Below are 20315 nucleotides of genomic sequence, written 5' to 3'. Positions count from 1 at the left end.
CTTGGGGAATCAAACCTGGGTTTTTGGCTTTGCAGGCAAACACCTCAACTGGTGAGTCATCCCTCTAGACCTCTCCCCTTTTTTTGTTTTTTCAAGGTTGGGTCTCACTATGGCTCAGGCTGACCTGGAATTCACTATGGAGTCTCAGGGTGTCCTCAAACTCATGGCGATCCTCCTTTCTCTGCCTCCCAAGTGCTGGGATTAAAGGCGTGGACCACCATGCCTGGATTGTTTTCTGTATTTTTTCTCAATTTTTATTAACATCTTCCATGATTATAAAAAATATCCCATGGTAATACCCTCCCTCCCCCCACTTTCCCCTTTGAAGTTCCATTCTCCATCATATTCCCTCCCCATGTCAAACAGTCTCTTTTATTTTGATGTCATGATCTTTTCCTCCTCTTATGATGGTCTTGTGTAGGTAGTGTCAGGCACTGTGAGGTCATGGATATCCAGGCCATTTTGTGTCTGGGGGGAGTGTTTTCTGTATTTTTTAAAGTGGTATTAAGGATTGAATCCCAGGCCTAGCCTGGCATGTACTAAGCATACACACTACTCTAAGATACAACCCAAGCCTCCAGCACCTTTCTGGCATATTCTTTTTCTTCTCAGCCACAGGAGGACACAGCAGAGCCTCTCCCACTTGAACTTCTTAGGATCCGGAACTCTTAAGAAATAATCTGTTTTTCATAAACTAACTGATCTCAGGCATTCAATAGTAGCCAAACTTGTCTAAGGTAGTTATGCTCCGTTAAAAGCTTTAAAAATAAAAGTTTTTGTTTACACGACCACGATCTCTTGACCACTGCAAAGAAGCTTTAAAAGCGTCTGGATGACACGTGGGTGACTTGAACCTTGGCGGCCTAGTATGCAAGCAAGTGCCATCCACGGAAGGGCTGGACTTTGGCTTGATCTTCACGGCTGATGTCACCATCGGTTTTTCTTTCCAAGAACGGAGGAGGTGACAGGCAGAATCCTCAGGGCCAGTTCATGCCCAAGGCCAGACCTCGGACGGCCCCTTGCGCCCCGCCCCCTAGCAGCAACCTGGTTCCATTGGCTTCAGAGCTGTCTGGGGGGCGGGATTCTAGAAGCTCCAGACCCCAAGCAGGTGGGCTCTGCTACCGACCGCTTTGGCGCCAAGTTCCGTCGCTCACCGGGCTCCCGAGGGCGGCATGTCGGCGACGCTGAGCGTGGATCCCGCGGGCCCCCGCGGCTGGGACGAGCCCGTGCGCATCGCCGTGCGCGGCCTGGCCCCCGGGCAGCCCGTCACGCTGCGCGCGTCCCTGCGCGACGAGAAGGGCGCGCGCTTCCGCGCCCACGCGCGCTACCGCGCCGACGCCGGCGGCGAGCTGGACCTGGCGCGCGCGCCCGCGCTGGGCGGCAGCTTCGCGGGGCTCGAGCCCATGGGGCTGCTCTGGGCGCTGGAGGCCGAGCGGCCCTCGTGGCGCCTGCTCAAGCGGGACGTGCGCACGCCCTTCGCCGTGGAGCTGGAGGCGCTGGACGGCCACGAGCCCGACGCCGGGCGGCCGCTGGCGCGCGCGGTGCTCGAGCGCCGCTTCCTGCCGCCCGGGGTGCGGCGAGTGCCGGTGCGCGCGGGCCGGGTGCGCGCCACGCTCTTCCTGCCGCCAGGTGAGACCCGCGCCGCCCCCGGGAGCGCGGGCGGGCGAGACGCTTGCGGTTGGGGAGCTTCCCGGGACTTGTCGGTGTCCTGAGTCCTTTTGCAGGTAGCGTCCCGCCCGAGCCCGGGCTGATCTGGAATTCACTAGGGAGTCTTGAACTCGCAGTGCTCCTCTGCCTCCCGAGCGCTTGCTTCATTCCCTTACTCTTTTTTTGTTTTTGTTTTCTTTACTTTTACTTTTTAAAAATATTTTATTATTTATTTGAGGGAAAGAGTGAGAGAGAGAGAGAACGGGGCATGCCACGGCCTCCAGCCACTGCAAACAAACTACAGACACATGTGCCACCTTGTGCATCTGGCTTATGTGGGTCCTGGGGAATCGAACCGAGGTCCTTTGGCTTTGCAGGCAAGCACCTCAACTGCTAAGCCATCTCTCCAGCCCCAGTGTTTTTTACTTTTTTATTTTTTTAAGAGAGGAAAGAAAGAGTGAGCCTCCAGCCACTGCGAATGAAACCCAGACGCATGCACCACATGTGCATCTGGCTTACGTGGAACCTGGAAAATCGAACCTAGGTCCCTTAGGCTTCGCAGGCAAGCACCTTAACCACTAAGCCGTAGCTCCAGCCCCCCCCCCCCGGGCTCCCCCACTCCCCGCTTTCTTGCTGCTGTCTTGGGCTTGGCTGTCTGGCACATGCAGAGAAGCTGGCATGGTCGGGGTTAATGGATCACATTGAAAAATTTTGATGTCCATAGGTTTTGTTACCTGCCTTACAACTGATTTGCACAACTATATGAATAATGTATAGAGTCACCTCAGGTGACATCATCAATATAAAGTTACTCTGTGGTTAAGAGCACTTAACTGGTTAAGCATGACGGCCCCACAGGCCAGAGACCATCAGGCTCTAACTTCCCAGAACACATTTTAAAAAGCTGGATGGACAGCTGATGTCCTCCAGTGGCCTCCACATGCATGTGTACACATAGGGTGTGCACACCTGCATACATGTGTACATGCACCACATATACATACTATACCACACACTGTACACGCACGTTCACATGCACACACAATTATGCTGCATTGGATTTTTCTACTTCCAAAGTACTTACCTTTTCAGAAGTGCCATGGGGATCTATCTTCTTGTCTGATTTATAGAAACCCACTAAATAATCAAGAAAGGTTTCTAAGAGAAAAAGAAGATTCTTTCACTTGCCTAACACCTTCCCCTTCTAATACTTCCTTTCTAGGACGTGGACCCTTTCCAGGGATCATTGATATCTATGGCGTTGGAGGAGGCCTGTTGGAATATCGAGCCAGTCTTCTGGCTGGCCATGGCTTTGCCGTAATGGCTGTGGCCTATTATGACTTTGAAGATCTCCCCAAGGTGCCCAACACCTTAGAAATGGAATACTTTGAAGAAGCCGTATGCTACTTGCTTCAGCATCCCCAGGTTCTCCCCTTGCCCTTTATTTAGTCAGTCTCTAAGACTATCTACAGAGGTCACCTGTGTTTGTTTTTCACAGAGCGAATTTCTTTTGCCCATTTCCTTGACTTTGAGAGCCAATATTTTCCTTTTCTGTCAAATGGATTCGCGATACAGAATTAATCATAATAAGTGTCACATGAAATTTTGTTACTATTAAAATTCCATTCCTAGCCGGGCATGGTGGTACATGCCTTTAATCCTACCACTTGGACGGCAAATGTAGGAGGATCGCAGTAAGTTCGAGGCCAGCCTGAGACTACATAGTGAATGCCAAGTCAGCCTGGGCTAGAGCGAGACCATACCTGGAAAAACAAAAACAGACAAACAAAAAATGTATTACAAATTGGGCTTTTCATTTTTACATATTTTTAAATTTTTCTAAAATGAGTATGTGCCCAATTTTGATCAGAATTTGCCTGCCCCTAGCCGGGCGTGGTGATGCATGCCTTTAATCCCAGCACTCGGGAGGCAGAGGTAGGAGGATCGCCGAGAGTTCGAGGCCACCCTGAGACTACATAGTTAAATTCCAGGTCAGCCTGGACCAGAGTGAGATGCTAACTCGAAAAACAAACAAACAAACAAATAAAAATTGCCTGACCCTTTCAAAGACTAAGATTTACTGAATTGGGTTTTGAGGCAGTGCTTTGTTTCTATAAAGTTAATTATTTGCCAATGTTATTTGGATGGGGTCCACTGAATCATTCCACACAGTTGAATACTCAACCTTATAAAGACTTGGGTCAGGCCCACTGTGAAGGAGGCCCTCACAGGCTCCGTGCCTCAGCATTCTCTAGTAGATGATTCTCTAGAACATCAATGACCAACTTCTTAATTTTTTTAAAATTAATTTATTAGAATTACTTAAATTTTTTTAAGCAGAGAGAGAGAGGAAACAGACAGAATGGGTGTGCCAGGGCCTCTAGCCACTGCAAACGAACTCCAGATGCATGTGCCCCCTTGTGCATCTGTCTAATGTGTATCCTGGGGAATCAAACCTGGGTCCTTTGGCTTTGCAGGCAAGTGCCTTTACCACTAAGCCATCTCTCCAGCACTCCCCCCCCCCCGTTTTTTTTTTTTTTTTTTTTTTTTTTTTTTTGAGGTAAGGTCTCACTCTAGCCCAGGCTGATGTGGAATTCACTATGTAGTCTCAGGGTGGCCTTGAACTGACAGCAATCCTCCTACCTCTGCCTTCTGAATGCTGGGATTAAAGGCCCAGCCTAAATTTGACAGTGTTTTTTTTTTTTAATTTTTTGTTTATTTTTATTTATTTATTTGAGAGAAACAGAGAGAGAAAGAGAGAATGGGCACATCAAGACCTCCATCCACTACAAACAAACTCCAGATGCATGTGCCACCTTATGTATCTGGTTCACGTGGGTCATGGGGAACTGTGGTCCTTAGGCTTTACAGGCAAGTGCTTAACTTCTAAGCCATCTCTCCAGCCCCAAATTTGACAGTGTTTTAAAGATTTGTTTACTATGTGTTAATCAACTAGTAAGAAAACACTACCATGTCCAGCATGGTGGTACATGCCTGTAATCCTAGTACCTGGGAGGCTGATATAGGAAGATTGACAATACAAGGTCATCTTAGGCCACATAGCAAGACTATCTCAAAAAAAAAAAAAAAAGAGAGAGAGGGAAAGAAAGAAGGAAAAAGAAAAAAAAAGACCTCTTGTTAGCTGGTTTGGAAAATTCACACATTGAACCTAACAACCTTTCTCTGGTTGTATTTTAGAAAGCATTTTTAGGTCTGGAGGGATGGCTTACAGTTAAGGCATTTGTCTGCAAAGCCAAAGGACCCAGGTTCGGTGCCCCAGGACTCACGTAAGCCAGATGCACAAGGGGGCACACACGTCTGGAGTTTGTTTGCAGTGGCTGGAGCCCTGGTGCACCTATTCTCTCTCTCCTCCCCTCTTTTGCTCTCTCTTTCTTTCTTTCTGCCAAATAAATAAAAATAAAACAAGAATTTCAAAAAAAGAAAGCATGTTTAGCCAGGCATGGTGGCACATGCCTTTAATTCCAGCATTTAGGAGGCAGAGGTAGGAGGATCGCCATGTATCAAGGCCACCCTGAGACTACAGAGTGAATTCCAGGTCAGCCTGGGCTAGAGTGAGACCTTACTTCAAAGAACCAATAAAAAGGAAAAAAAAAAAAAATTTTTTTTTTTTTTGTTTTGTTTTTTGAGGTAGGGTTTCACTCTAGCCCAGGCTGACCTGGAATTCACTATGTTGTCTCAGGGTGGCCTCAAACTCCTACATCTGCCTCCCAAGTGCTGGGACTAAAGGCTTGTGCCACCACACCCACTGGGAAAAAAAAAATTAAGGGGCTGGAGAGATGGCTTAGTGATTAAGGTACTTGCCTGTAAAGCCTAAGGGCCCAGGTTTGATTCTCCAGGTCCCACATAAGCAGATGCATCAGGTGGCAAATGCATCTAGAGTTTATTGGCAGTGGCTAGAGACCAGGCCATGCCCATTCTCTCTTTCCCTCTGTGTCTCAAATAAAAATAAATAAATAAAAATTTAACAAAAGAGAATTGGTGTGCCAGGTCTTCCAGCCACTGCAGTTGAACTCCAGATGCTTGTGCCACCCTGTGCACATGCATGACCTTACACTAGCATCACCTTGTGCATCTGGGTTACACGGGACCTGGGGAGTAGAACACGGGCCCCTGGGCTTCACAGGCAAGCACCGTGACTGCTAAGCCATCTCTCCAGCCCAAGAAAATCATTTTTATAATGGATAAATTTTCTTCCCTCTTCCTTTCCTTTTTTATGTTTTCTCTTTATTTGGTTTTCTGAGGTAGGATCTTGCTCTAGCCCAGGCTGACCTGGAATTCACTCTGTAGTCTCAGGGTGGCCTTGAGTTTACAGTGATCCTCCTACCTCTACCTCCCAAGTGCTGGGATTAAAGTCATGAGCCACCACCCCTGGCTTTTTTTATGTTTCTGAGACAGAGTCTCATGTAGTGCACAGTGACCTTGAACTATAGTGAAGGACGGTCATGAACGGATTCTCCTGCTTCCACTTCCTAAGTGCTAGGGTCACTCTTAGGCCTCCACACTCACCTGGATAAATTTGTGACTCTTGATTCTCCTTGTCTTTCAGGTAAAGGGCCCAGATATTGGGCTTCTGGGGCTTTCTCTAGGAGCTGACATTTGTCTCTCAATGGCCTCATTCTTGAAGAATATCTCAGCCACGGTTTCCATCAATGGCTCTGCGTTCTGTGCAAACAGACCCATACACTACAAGCAGACTACGATACCAGCCTTGGGCTATGACCTTAGGAGAACCAAGACCACTTTCTCAGGCATTCTGGACATCCTGGATGTTCGGAACGATATTGTAGGAGGCTGTGAGAACCCCAGTATGATTCCAATAGAGAAGGCTAAAGGACCGCTCCTCTTCATTGTTGGGCAGGATGATCATAACTGGAGGAGTGACTTATATGCCCAGGTAGCCTCTGAACGCTTACAGGCCCATGGAAAGGAAAAGCCCCAGATAATCTCTTACCCTGGGACTGGGCATTACATAGAACCTCCTTACTTCCCTGTGTGTCTAGCTTCCCTGCACACATTAGTCAACAAAGCTGTGATCTGGGGTGGGGAGGTTCGGGCTCACTCTAAAGCCCAGATAGATGCCTGGAAGCAAATTCTATCCTTCTTTGGGAAACACCTAGGAGATACCCAAAACCCTAGATTGTAATATATTTATCCATCTTTGACATGTTAGATTCAAGATTAAAAGTCAAATTCAAATGGCCAATAACTGAATCAAATATCCCCTCAATAGCATTGAATTCACATTTTTGGCTTTAATGGTATATCTTAGGTCACTTTACTGACTTAAGTTTTGCCAGTGAAGCATTTTACTAACAACATATGCTTGTAGATGATTCAAATGTATACAAAACAATGAGCTGGAAAAATAAAAACACCTCTACTATTAAAACTTATGTTTTCTTTGAGGTTTGGGAGATTTTGTTGTTGAGGTGGTTTTCTTTTATTTTTTAGCTAATGCTAGATGGGTTTCAAAGATTAATGGATGCCAGGCATGGTGTTGTATGCCTTTAATCCCAGCACTTGGGAGGCAGAGGTAGGAGGATTATCATGAGTTTGAGGCTACCCTGAGACTACATAGTGAATTCCAATTCAGCCTGAGTTAGAATAAGACCCTATCTTGAAAAAACAAAAATAAAAATAAATGATTAATGGATTTTTGTCATGGTGAGAAAATAGTTGCCGATAGTTGTTCCAACTATTGGTAATAGGGTAGAAATTTTTAAAATATTTTATTTGTTTTTAAAATTTATTTATTTAAGAAAGAAAGAGGCAGAGAGAGAGAATGGGCACACCAGGGCCTTCAGCTACTGCAAACAAGCTCCAGGCACATGTGCCACCTTGTGCATCTGGCTTACGTGGGACCTGGAGAATCAAACTGAGGTCTCTTGACTTTGCAGGCAAACGCCTTAACTGCTAGGCCATCTTTCCAGCCCCATCATTTGTTTATTTATTTGAGAGAGAAAGAGAGAGAATGGGCACACCAGGGCCTCTAGTCACTGCACATGAACTCCAGATGCATGCACCACTTTGTGCATCTGCCTTACATGGGTTCTGGGGAATTGAACCTGGGTCCTTAAGCTTTGCAGGCAAGCACCTTAACTCCTAAGCCATCTGTCTAGCCCAGGGTAGAATTTTTATTTGCCAGATGCAAAAGGGAGGTGTTGATATAAGGAAAGGGAGATGACCTTTTTATTATAGAAGTCAGAAAAATCCTTTGAAAAGAGGACTTGGGAACATCTGCTTGTTGAATTGTTAACTCTGCTCCAAAGGTAAATGATCATGTGTACACTCTGGTTCTAAGAGTGGACTTTGGACATTACAGTGTGGTAATCTAAGAGGAAGTATTCCTCACTTCCCTTGACATGAGGCCACACTGCATTATACAAGTGTATTTGGAGAGACAATGGCTGAGAGTTTTCTAAAATTGAACTCCAGTACATCAAGTTTCATATATAAAGTATGCTACAACCACGGCCAGGATAAATACAAAGAAAATTATCCTTTTTTTTTTTTTTTTTGGTTTTTCAAGGTAGGGTCTCAGTCTGGTCCAGGCTGACCTGGAATTAACTCTGTAGTCTCAGGGTGGCCTTGAACTCATGGCGATCCTCCTACCTCTGCCTCCCGAGTGCTGGGATTAAAGGCGTGAGCCACCACGCCCGGCTGAAAATTATCCTTAACATAATCACAGTGATATAACTTTATGCAGTTTATTTTCTCCCACCAAAAGTGGGACCTGTATACCCTCCCTTCAAGTCTGTGTGGGCTTAGGATTGTGGCCATCAGTAGAATTGGCCAGAGTGGGACCATGTGGCTTCAAAGGCTAGGTGATCAAAGGCCATGGAATTTCCACCAATTTGCTAGAACACTTGTTCCTGCTGTATGGAGCCACCATGTGTGAAATTTGACTACCTCGCTTCTGTGAGGAAGCTCAAAACAGGGAGAGGCCAACTACAAGCACTTCTGTGACTCTCTCAACTGAGATGAGTTGAGCCATCCCAACCTATGTGTTAGGTGTGAGCAACAAAAACCTCCAAGATGGTTCTAGCCCTAGCTGTTTGAATCTCCCCAGCAGAGAAGGGATGTCCTAGCTGGGCATGGTGGTGCACACCTTTAGTCCTAGCACCTGGGGGCACTGGTAGAAGGATCACTGAATTGGAGGCCAGCTTGGAGCTATAGAGTTCCAGGTCAGCCTGAGCTAGTGTGAAACCCTACCTTGGAAAAAAAAGGGGACGGGGGGGGGGGGAGAAAAGTTTTTCTATCAAATTTTGACCAAAGTGTGCAATTGTAAATTAAAAAATGAGGGTCCTTGTCTTCTATGACTTATGCTTTGTCACTTGTCTATTGTAAAACAAAGCACCCTAAAGCATAAGGACATAAAACAAGAACCACTTATTTTTATTTACGTGGTGCGTGTGAGTGTGGCGAATGCATGTGTACACCGTATACCCACGCATGCAGCAGCCTGAAGAAATCATTGAGTGGTCCTCTGTGTGCTTCTGCCTTATTTCCTTGAGATGGAATCTTTCACTGACTGTGAAAGGGCTACCATGGAGGCTGTTGACTAGAGATGAAAGTTTTCCCTGGTTCCTCAGCCCAGCTGGAGGGGCAAAGTTGAAATATCTGGGGGCTGGAGAGATGGCTTAGCAGTTAAAGTGTTTGCCTGCAAAGCCTAAGGGCCCTGGCTTGATTCTCCAAGTCCCACGTAAACCAGATGCACAAGGGGGCACATGCATCTGGAGTTCATTTACAGTGGCTGGAGGCCCTGGTATCATGCCTATTCTCTCTCTTTTTATCTCTCTGTCTCTAATAAATAAATAAGTAAATAAATTTGTATATATTAATGTGGAGACTGCCAATCACTGGTGATGATATTGGACTTGAACTACAGTTTGTTGCTTCCTTGATGGTTATCAAATTTATATTGCTTTAGTCTCTCCTTACTATGCCTTTTTTTTAAAATTTTTTTTTACTATGCCTTATAGCAGTTAAAAATGTTTACTCTGAGCCGGGCATGGTGGCACACACCTTTAAACCCAGCACTTAGGAAGCAGAGGTAGGAGGAACGCCATGAGTTTTAGGCCACCCTGAGACTACATAGTGAATTCTAGGTCAGCCTGGGCTACATTGAGACTCTACCTTGAAAAAACAAAAAGACAACAACAACAACAAAAATACTCTGACCAGACTTGGTGGCACATGCCTTTAATCCCAGCATTTGGGAGGCAGAGGTAGGAGGATCACTACGAGTTCAACACCACTTTGAGATTACATAGTGAATCCCAGATCAGCCTGGGCTAAAGTGAGACCTTACCTCGAAAAACTTAAAAAAAAAAAAAAAAAAAAAAGTTTACTCTTTGCCTTGTTTTTAGAGGTAGGGTCTCACTGTAGCTCAGGCTGACCTGGAACTCCCTATGTAGTCTCAGGGTGGCCTCCAACTCACAGAAATCCTCCTACCTCTGCCTCCAGAGAGCTGGAGTTAAAAGCATGCACCACCAGGTCTGGCTCAATCATTATATATATATATATTTTTATTTTTATTAACATTTTCCATGATTATAAAATATATCCCATGGTAATTCCCTCCCTCCCCACCCCCACACTTTCCCATTTGAAATTCCATTCTCCATCACATTACCTCCCCATTACAATCATTGTAATTACATATATACAATATCAACCTATTAAGTATTCTCCTCCCTTCCTTTCTCTTCCCTTTATGTCTCCTTTTCAACTTACTGGCCTCTGTTACTAAGTATTTTCACTTTCACACAGAAGCCCAATCATCTGTAGCTAGGATCCACATATGAGGGAGAACATGTGGCGCTTGGCTTTCTGGGCCTGGGTTACCTCACTTAGTATAATCCATTCCAGGTCCATCCATTTTTCTGCAAATTTCATAACTTCACTTTTCTTTACCGCTGAGTAGAACTCCATTGTATAAATGTGCCACATCTTCATTATCCACTCATCAGTTGAGGGACATCTAGGCTGGTTCCATTTCCCAGCTATTATAAATTGAGCAGCAATAAACATGGTTGAGCACGTACTTCTAAGGAAATGAGATGAGTCCTTTGGATATATGCCTAGGAGTGCTATAGCTGGGTCATATGGTAGATCAATCTTTAGCTGTTTTAGGAACCTCCACACTGTTTTCCACAATGGCTGGACCAGATTGCATTCCCACCAGCAGTGTAGAAGGGTTCCTTTTTTTCCACATCCCCACCAACATTTATGATCATTTGTTTTCATGATGGTGGCCAATCTGACAGGAGTGAGATGGAATCTCAATGTAGTTTTAATCTGCATTTCCCTGATGGCTAGTGACGTAGAACCTTTTTTTAGATGCTTATATGCCATTCGTATTTCTTCCTTTGAGAATGCTCTATTTAGCTCCATAGCCCATTTTTTGATTGGCTTGTTTGATTCCTTATTATTTAACTTTTTGAGTTCTTTGCATTATACATATTTTTATTATTAGATATGGACGTATTTAGTACGTAAACAACACATGTTGGTACCATCATTTCCCTCCTCCCTGCCCCTTTTCTGAAGAGGTCTTCCTCACTGGAGGTACAGGTCAACCCTATGGGGATTGTGGGTCATGCATTATGAGAGGGAGAGGCAGTGTCTCTGCAAAATGTCCCAAGTTGTGGCTCCAACATTCTTTCTGCCCCCTCTTCCACAAAATTCCCTGAGCCATGCTGGAAGCATTTTAAGTCTACTTCAGTGATGGGCACTTAGGAGCCTCTGGATCTCTGCTTTGGTAGGTGTTCCGTGTCCTCAGTGTCTATCTCCTTCACCCTTGTGCTGATATTAGATTCACTAAGAAAGCAGCACTGTTGCTTATTTCCCCAATTCCTCTGTGGTTTTGAAACAGCTGGGACCAGGGTGGAGTGTGCTGGGTCATTTATCTCCTCAGGTTCAGCTCCCATCTGAAAAACGAGAAGCTTATCAATCATTATATATATGCATATACACACATACATACATGCATATATATATATATATATATATATATATATATATATATATATATATATATTTTAATTGACAACTTCCACAATTGTAAACAATATCCCTGATAATTCCCTCCCTCCCCCACTTTCCCCTTTGAAACTCCACTCTCCATCATATCCCCTCCCCCTCTCAATCAGTCTCTTTTATTTTGATGTCATGATCTTTTTCCTCCTATTATGATGGTCTTGTGTAGGTAGTGTCAGGCACTGTGAGGACATGGATATCCAGGCCATTTTGTCCTGCATCTTCTTTGATTCCTTTGATTTCATCTTTGACTCTTTTGATTTGTTCTCTGATTTCTTTGAACATATTTACAATCATTCTTTTGAAATCTTTCTCAGGCATTTCCTCTAACTCATTCTCACCAGAGGTCATTTCTGATGCATTAATACTTTTAGGTGGATTTATATCGTCTTGCTTTTTAGTGTTTCTTGTGTTATAATTATATATTTTTGCATCTTGGATTAAGTTAATGCTTGGATTTTCTAGCTAGCTGGGTATTCTTAGCGGTATCAATTGATTTGATGTTATATATTTTCACGGTAGGAGCTTAAGGTGTTAGATGTGGCTCTTAAGACTCTCAGAGTATCTACAAAGGTGCTCCTAGGGGTTGAGTTTCCCTGCTATGGGAGTATTCAAGCAGGCTGAGTGGAATAAAATACAGGTAGATTCTAAAAGTTAACTAAACACTGTACACATTCAATCAAAAACAGCCCCAAGTATGCATGCAACAATAGTTATTATAACAACCAGATCCTCTATCAACAAAGAGGTTAAGATTTCTGGTCTGTTGAGGGATCCGAGTCAGCTTGTGACCAAATGTGACCCTTCCCTGGTGCAATCCCAGTTACCTTGGATGATTTTGGTCTCAGTCAAGTTGCTGCCTGGGTCATCGGGCTGCTGTTCTGATTTCCGGAGCTGGGCACTGACTTTTCCTGCGGGGCAAACCGAGCCTGGCAAGTGTGGCTCTGCAGATCAGCACCCCTGCTGCTGGAACTGCTGCTGCTAAAGCTGCCACTGCTGGGTCTGTCGCCACTGCTGCTGAAGCTGCTGCTGCTGTGTCCACTGCCGCTGCTGCCACTGAAGCTGCTGCTGCGGGATCTGCCGCTGCTGCCGTGACTGGAGCTGCTGCTGCTGGGGCCACTGTTACCGGTGCCAGAGCCGCTGATGTTGCTGCCGGACTCTGCTCCTGGTTGGGTCCCGCTGTCAGCCCAAGTTGGCGTGGCCAGGTCCCGGGACGCTGCTCTGTTCGCCGGAGCTGGGCTCAGGCGGTGGGGGAGGGGAGGGAGCCGCGGCTGCTCTGGTTGTCTCGCTGCTCCACGTGTTCTTCTCCCTCGCGGTCTGCTCCTCCGCTGCTCGCTGCCGCTCTCCCCTCACGTTTCCGAGTTGTGGAGAGCGCGGTGTGAGGGGAAGCGCCCGCACCTGGCTTCTCCTGCGGCTCGAGCCGAGTCTGGCGGCTTTCTGGTGCGCCGCCGCCGTGGTTGGCGGAGCTGCCGGGGCCGCTTTTGCTGGCCTGTGCGGGCTCTGGATGCTCTGGATCTCTCCTACTTCTCCGCTGTTGCTTCAATTTCCTATACACCTCACTTTTTAGTAAAAGTGTGTATATTGCTGAGTTTTTTTGGTCTTTTTCCCCCCTAGGCTGCTTTGGCGTGGTACCTACGCCGCCGTCTTAACCGGAAGTCTCCAGGCCATTTTGTGTCTGGAGGAGCACCTTGTAAGGAATTCTATCCTTCCTTTGGCTCTTATATTCTTTCTGCTACCTCTTCCGCAATGGACCCTGAGCCTTGGAAGGTGTGATGGAGATATTTCAGTGCTGAGCACTCCTCTGTCACTTCTCAGCACCATGGTGCCTTCTGAGTCATCCCAAGGTTACTGCCATCTGAAAAGAGAAGCTTCTCTAACCAAAAGTGAGAGTATCATTATATTTTAATAAGATATTCTAGGAGAAATGCAGGACAAGTTGACCAGTCTGAATTTGTGAAGAGGGGTTTTGAGTGTGATAATACAAGAGTTAGATGTTGTGGTCCCATGTTTGATGAATATGATATTTTCATGATCCTGACCATGGCATGTCAGAAAACAAGTGCCCAAAAATCTCATTTTAATAAATATGAAGAAACAGTAATTCCTATTTTTCCAAATATAAAAATTTACCTCTTCTAAATAGTAGGAATGGATAGGGCTATGGAGTATTGAGAGTCAGCGAGTAATGTATTTTTGTTGTTTTTTCAAGGTAGGGTCTCACTCTAGCTCAGGCTGACCTGGAATTCACTATGGAGTCTCAGGGTGGCCTCAAATACACAGTGATCCTCCTACCTCTGCCTCCCAAGTGATGGGATTAAAGGTGTGCACCACCATGCCCGGCTGATTACTATATTTTTGTAAGCCAGTGTTTCATTCTGTTTATCCAACAGCTCTGTGGCAAGGCTTGTCTCTCATCCAGTAAAATTACAAAAGGTAATCAATGTTCTCTGAAAGGTTTAATCTCTCAACATGAGGTTACTAGGGAAAAGGTCTTGACAAGTACTCAACTAGATGAATTAAAGATTAAGGTTTTGGAGCCGGGTGTGGTGATGCACAGCTTTAATCCTAGGCAGAGGTAGGAGGATTGCTGTGAGTTCGAGACCACCCTGAGACTACGTAGAGAATTCCAGGTCAGTCTGGACTAGAGTGAGACACTACCTCAAAAAAAAAAAAAGAAAAAAAAAAAAAAAGGTTAAGGTTTTGGGAAATGAGCCAAGACGATCTAACCAGAACAATGACAAGACCTTTTTTTGTTCATTTTTATTTATTTATTTGAAAGCTACAGACAGACAAAGAGGCAGAGAGAGGCAGAGAGAAAGAGAGAGAGAGAGAGAGAGAGAGAGAGAGAGAGAGTGCATCAGGGCCCCCAGCCACTGAAAACAAACTCTAGATGCATGTGCCACCTTGTGCATCTGGCTTATGTGGGTCCTGGAGAAACAAGCCTCAAAACAGAGTCCTTAGGGCTTCACAGGCAAGTGCTTAACCACTAAACCATCTCTTCAGCCCCATGACAAGACTTTTGTACCCAGACTGGCAGTGGTTTACTTATTGAAACGTGCATCTATCAATCATCACAAATATATATATATATTTGTTGTTACTGTTGTTAGTTTGTTTTTCAAGGCCAATCCTTCCATGCCCCACTATTTGTGTGTGAGAACAACCCCGAGGTATCTGTGGTCCACGTTCTGTGACCCAGGGCCTCTTCACTACAAATGGTAAGATTTGGGAGTGACCCAGACCACAGAGACCACTCTGAAGCAAAGATGGAAGCTTTTATTCAGGAAAAACATGAGCTGCCAAGACTGACTCTCAAGAGCGGAGCACAGCCAACTTTGAGATTACAGCTTGTGGGCTATATAGGACTCTTCAGTTGGGGGAAGGTGAGGAAGGAAAAATAACTCCTTTGTTCTCTATACTAGCTATTTCAAATAGCTAGGGTGTGAGACCAGAACAGTGACAAAGTGACCTGAGAGATAAGGGGCAGGAAACCTAGACCTGGGACATTGTTAGGCAAGGAAGGGATGATGGCTGGGTGGTTCCCCGAGGAATGTGGAAGACCCACTTCCTATGTCTCTGTCACCATCCTGCTGTCCGCAGTGACTCCATTTTGTCCTGACCTACCACAGATGAGTCTGGCCCGGGGCTTAGATTTTTCTGGCTCCACCTCCTGTTGTCCTGGAGCACTGGGGTCACTGATGAATGCATTACTTTGTTTTATTTATTTATTTATTTATTTATTTATTTATTTATTTATTTATTTATTTATGAGCAACAGACAGACAGACAGACAGAAAAAGAGAGAGAGAGAGCACATCAGAGTCTCCAGCCACTGCAAATGAACTCCAGACGTATGTGCCACCTTCTGCATCTGGCTTACCTGGGACCTGGGGAATCGAGCCTCAAACTGAGGTTCTTAGGCTTCAGAGGCAAGCGCTTAGCCACTAAGCCATCTCCCCAGCCCTGAGTTCTCCACTTTGTATCTGACTTTATGCAGTGCTGGGAAAATTGAGCGCTGGATAGCAGGCTTTGAAAGTAAGTGCCCTTAACTGTTGTGGAGTCCGGTGTCGCATCAGTAAGACCACTGACTCACAAGGTGCTGAGAGAACCAACGTGCCCGGGCTGCACGTCAGAGGGGATCTCCTAGAGCACCCTCAAGCTGCTTGGAGTGTCAGCTTTTACTGGAGAAAACTATAAGATGTGCATTGCAAAAACAGGATGGGAGTTAAACCACAAATCACAGCTCACATGTTGCAGTTAAAGCCATAAAAGTAATTTTAATATTTTTTTGCATTTATTTTTATTTATTTATTTGATAGCAACAGAGAAAGAAGCTGATAGAGAGAATAGGCGTGCCAGGGCCTCCAGCAACTGCAAACGAACTCCAGACACTTGCGCCCCCTTGTGCATCTGGTTAACGTGGGTCCTGGGGAATAGAGTCTCGAATCGGGGTTCTTAGGCTTCATAGGCAAGGGTTTAACCACTAAGCCTTCTCTCTAGTTCCATAAAAGTAGTTTTAAATATAAAGGGGGATTCAGTGCATTACAGCAGGGACATTCCATTCATAGATTATAGGGAGGAAAAAAAGCTTGTGAACAGGTCGGTTGGTCAGTTATAGGAACTGCCTAGCGGGGCATGAGGTAGGCCTGGACCAAGATTTTCTGAATGTCCCAATTATCTGCCCTTAAGGATTTTGCTTAACAATGCAGGCCCAGGTAATGCTATTCAGACTAGCAGAGCATCCTGTTTATCTACCATCCTGATCTGCTGAAGCAAGTGTTTCATTCCATTCTTTTATGAGTTCCTGCAAGGAAGTAAGTGACTTCTATTTTTCTCCCTTTACAAGCCACTGAACATCCCTAGCCCTTATGTTTGGATGTTGAAGGTCCTCAAAAGGCTACATGCTAAAGGCTTAGTTTTCAGACAATGAAGGAGGCAGTTAAGGAAAGTGTAAGAGGAAGGCAAAAGAGAACACCGGACTTGATCTCTACAGACTATTGAGAGAGCGCAGGGGCAGCAGGAAGGCTGAAGCACTGAGCCAGGCTGGGGTTCAAACTTACAAGGAGGAGCCTAAGACAAACAGACTGGATCAGGTGCAGGTCCTTGCTCCAAATAGGCTATTTTGCAGAATTGTATAGGGAGGACTGGATGTTTTTGTTCTTTATGGCCTTCTAATGTTTTTTTTTTTAATTATCTTTTTAATTGACCACTAACATAATTGTAAACAATATCTATGGCAATTCCCTCCCTCCCCCCACTTTCCTCTTTGAAACTTGGCCTAATCTTAAGGTTAGTTATTTATTAACACGTTAGTTCCCTGTAGTTTTCAGAGAAGGCTATTAACCCTTCAGGAGGTACAACCTTTAGAAGGTAGGGCCTCTCACAAGGGCATGCCCTCGAGGAACATATGTACTTCTGCCCTCCCCCTTTCTCTCTGCTTCCCAGCTATGGATGAGGGGAGCAGCTCCATCTGCCACACATCATGGCAATGGTGTTATGTTGCCACAGAATCAAAGCGATGACGTAAAACAACCATGGACAAAATTGTGAAACCATGAGCTTAAATAAATCTTTTTCTTCCTTGTAAATTGAACAAGTATTTTGTTGCAGGCATGGGAAACTGATTATCATATTTCTCTGAAAAAATAAAGATAAGGGCTGGGGATGTAGTTCAATGTTTTAGCATTTTCCTAGCATGCATGAGTCCCTACCAAGGTTTAATCCCCAGCACTACAAAGAAAAGGAACGAAAGGGCTAGAGAGATGGCTTATCAGTTAAGTCGCATGCCTGCAACATCCAAGGACCTAGGTTCAATTCCCCAGGACCCACAAAAGCCAGATGCACAAGGTGGCGTATGCATCTGAAGTTTGTTTGCAGAGGCTGAAGGCCCTGGTATGCTCATTCTCACTCTCTCAAATAAATTAAATAAATAAAGTTTTCAAATTTTTTGTTTGTTGTTTTTGTTTTTGTTTGAGGGAAGGTTTCACTCTAGCTCAGGCTGACCTGGAATTCACTATGAGTCACAGGGTGGCCTTGAACTCATGGCAATCCTCCTACCTCTGCCTTCAAGTGCTGGGATTAAAAGCATGCGCCACCATGCCCGACTAGCAAATTAATAATAAAATTTAAAAAAAATAGACAAAAGATGCCGGGTGTAGTTGCGCACACCTTTAATCCCAGTACTCGGAAGGCAGAGGTAGGAGGATCACAGTGAGTTGGAGACTACCCTGAGACTATATAGTGAATTCCAGATCAGCCTGGGCTAAAGTCAAACCCTACCTTGAAAAACCAAAAAAAAAAAAAAAAAAAAGAGGAAAAAGGAAAGAAAGAAGGGAAGAAAGAAAGGGGGAGGGGAGGAAAACTGAGGGCCATTACAGGAAGAGTTAACTGACCCAAATAACAAACACATCATTAGTGTCCTCTGGGGAAATTGTATAACTGAGTCCAGTAGCTTGAGGCAAGAAAACAGTAAAAAAAAAAAAAAATTAAGGAATTTTAGACACAAGTTCATAGGCAAGGCAAAGGCCTAGAAACCTTTCTCTCTCTTGCAAAGCTGTAATTATTTAAGGATGTAGAGGAGGAAGGCTCTGAGATAGACCGGTTACATTAGTCTTACAAGATAAACACAGATGACCAAAGATCTCCTATGGTGGTTTTCTCATATTTAGAGATTATTGTGTTTTGTTCTTCTTCTAACTTTTCATTTTGAAAGTATTTTGCAGCTATACAAATCTTGCAAAATCAGTAGAGATCTCCTTTCATCAAGCTCCCCCTAATGATCAAATATCATAGAAAGAACAAATCAAGAAATTATCATTGGCATACATTATTGACATGAGGGCATTTTTGAAATTAATTTATTGCTGTCTTGAAGAAAGCATGTATTAATTTTTTTTTTTTCTCCAAAGAAGGGTCTTGCTCTAGCTCAGGCTGACCTGGAATTCACTATGTAGTTTCAGGGTGGCATCAAACTCATGGCAATCCTCCTACCTCTGCCTCCCAAGTGCTGGGATTAAAGGTGTGCACCACCATGCCTGGCAATTTTTTAGTTTTTTTAAGATTTTTTTTTTTGGGGGGGGTTCTTTTTTTTCTTTTTTTATTTTTTGGTTTTTCAAAGTAAGGTCTCACTCTAGTCCAGGCTGACCTGGAACTCACTATGTAGTCTCAGGGTGGCCTCGAGCTCAGGCAGTCCTCCCACCTCTGCCTCCCGAGTGCTGGGATTAAAGGCGTGCGCCACCACGCCTGGCTTTTTTTGGATTTTCAATGTAGGGTCTCACTCTAGCTCTGGCTGACCTGGAATTAACTCTATATTCTCAGGGTGGCCTCAAACTCAAGGCAGTCCTCCTACCTTTGCCTCCTGTGTGCTGGGATTAAAGGCACCCAGCTTTATTATTTAGTTTTTTAAAATATTTTATTTCATTTATCTATTTGACAGAAAAAGAAGGGAGAAGAGAGAGAATGAGCATGCCAGGGCCTCCAACCACTGCAAACAAACTCCGGATGAATGCACCCCCTTGTGCATCTGGCTAACGTGGGTCCTGGGAAATCAAACCTGGGTCCGTTGGGTTTGCAGACAAACGCCTTAACCACTAAGCCATCTCTCCAGCCCATTTTAAAAAATATTTCATTTTTATAGTTTTTTGAATTCTTTGTGTGTCCTAGATATTAATCCTCTGTCAAATTATAGTTGGCAAAGATTTTCTCCTATTCTATAGGTTGCCTCTTTGCTCTATTCACAGTGTCCTTTGCTGTACAAAAGTTTTGTAATTTCATGAGGTCCCAGCAGTTGATCTATGGTTTTATTTCCTGAACAACCCCAGTTTCAGAGTTTTAGGTCTGATATTAAATTCATTAATCCACTTGGATTTAATTCTTGTGCAGGATCTATTTTTATCCTTCTACAGATATATATCCAGTTTTCCCAGCACCATTTGCTGAAGAGGCTGTTTTTTCTCCAGTGAGTATTTTTGGCATTTTTGTCAAAGATCAGGTGGCTATAGCTACCTGGATATATCTGGGTCCTCTATTCTCTTTCATTGATTTACATGTCTGTTTTTGTGCCAGTACCATGCTGTTTTTGTTACTATGGCTCAGTAATGTAGGTTAAAATCAGGTATGGTGATACCTGGTTTTCCAAGGTAGGGTCTCACTCTAGCTCAGATTGACCTAGAATTCACTATGTAATCTCAGGTTGACCTTGAACTCACAGCAATCCTCCTACTTCTGCCTCCTGAGTGCCACCATGCCTGGCTTAAGGCTGTATTTCTTGCAAATTACCTCCTTCAGCTGGAGTATCCCAAAAATGTAGAGACACCCTCCAAAGTTTGATCTTCTGGTCCTATGAACAGTTCTTAAACTTGTGTGTGTATGTTAGCAGGGGGCGATGGGATGAATTCCAGGTTTCTAAGGTGTCTGGGGACTTTTCCTCCTTCCTTCCCTCCCTCTCTCCCTCCCTCTCTCCCTTCCTTCCTCCCTCCCTCCCTTCCTTCCTTCCTTCCTTTCTTTGAGCCAGGGTCTCAGTTCTATCCCAGGCTGACCTGGAGCTCACTCTGTAGCCAGGCTCACAGTGATCCTCCTACCTCAGCTTCCTGAGTGCTGGGACCAAA

The 20315-nt window shown here is 44.7% G+C and overlaps 1 protein-coding gene across 3 annotated transcripts in view; it reads left to right on the top strand.

Annotated features, from left to right (window-relative positions):
- Positions 1-926: 926 nt before the first annotated feature.
- Positions 927-20315, top strand: part of LOC101616356 (peroxisomal succinyl-coenzyme A thioesterase) — a 47878-nt gene continuing 28489 nt past the window's right edge. Inside the window, exons 1-3 of one of the 3 annotated variants that reach the window (XM_045155451.1) lie at positions 946-1629; positions 2870-3006; positions 6215-7073. In XM_045155451.1, coding sequence (XP_045011386.1) covers positions 1173-1629; positions 2870-3006; positions 6215-6811 — 1191 coding nt within the window. In that variant the 5' untranslated portion in view covers positions 946-1172 and the 3' untranslated portion in view covers positions 6812-7073. Of the gene's footprint in view, positions 1630-2869; positions 3073-6214; positions 7074-20315 lie in introns of those variants that run through there. The other 2 variants (XM_045155449.1, XM_045155450.1) reach the window with 2 other exon arrangements.

This window comes from Jaculus jaculus, chromosome 7, assembly GCF_020740685.1.
Source record: "Jaculus jaculus isolate mJacJac1 chromosome 7, mJacJac1.mat.Y.cur, whole genome shotgun sequence".
Lineage (NCBI taxonomy): Eukaryota > Metazoa > Chordata > Mammalia > Rodentia > Dipodidae > Jaculus > Jaculus jaculus.
This window is presented reverse-complemented; position numbering and strand designations above follow the sequence as displayed.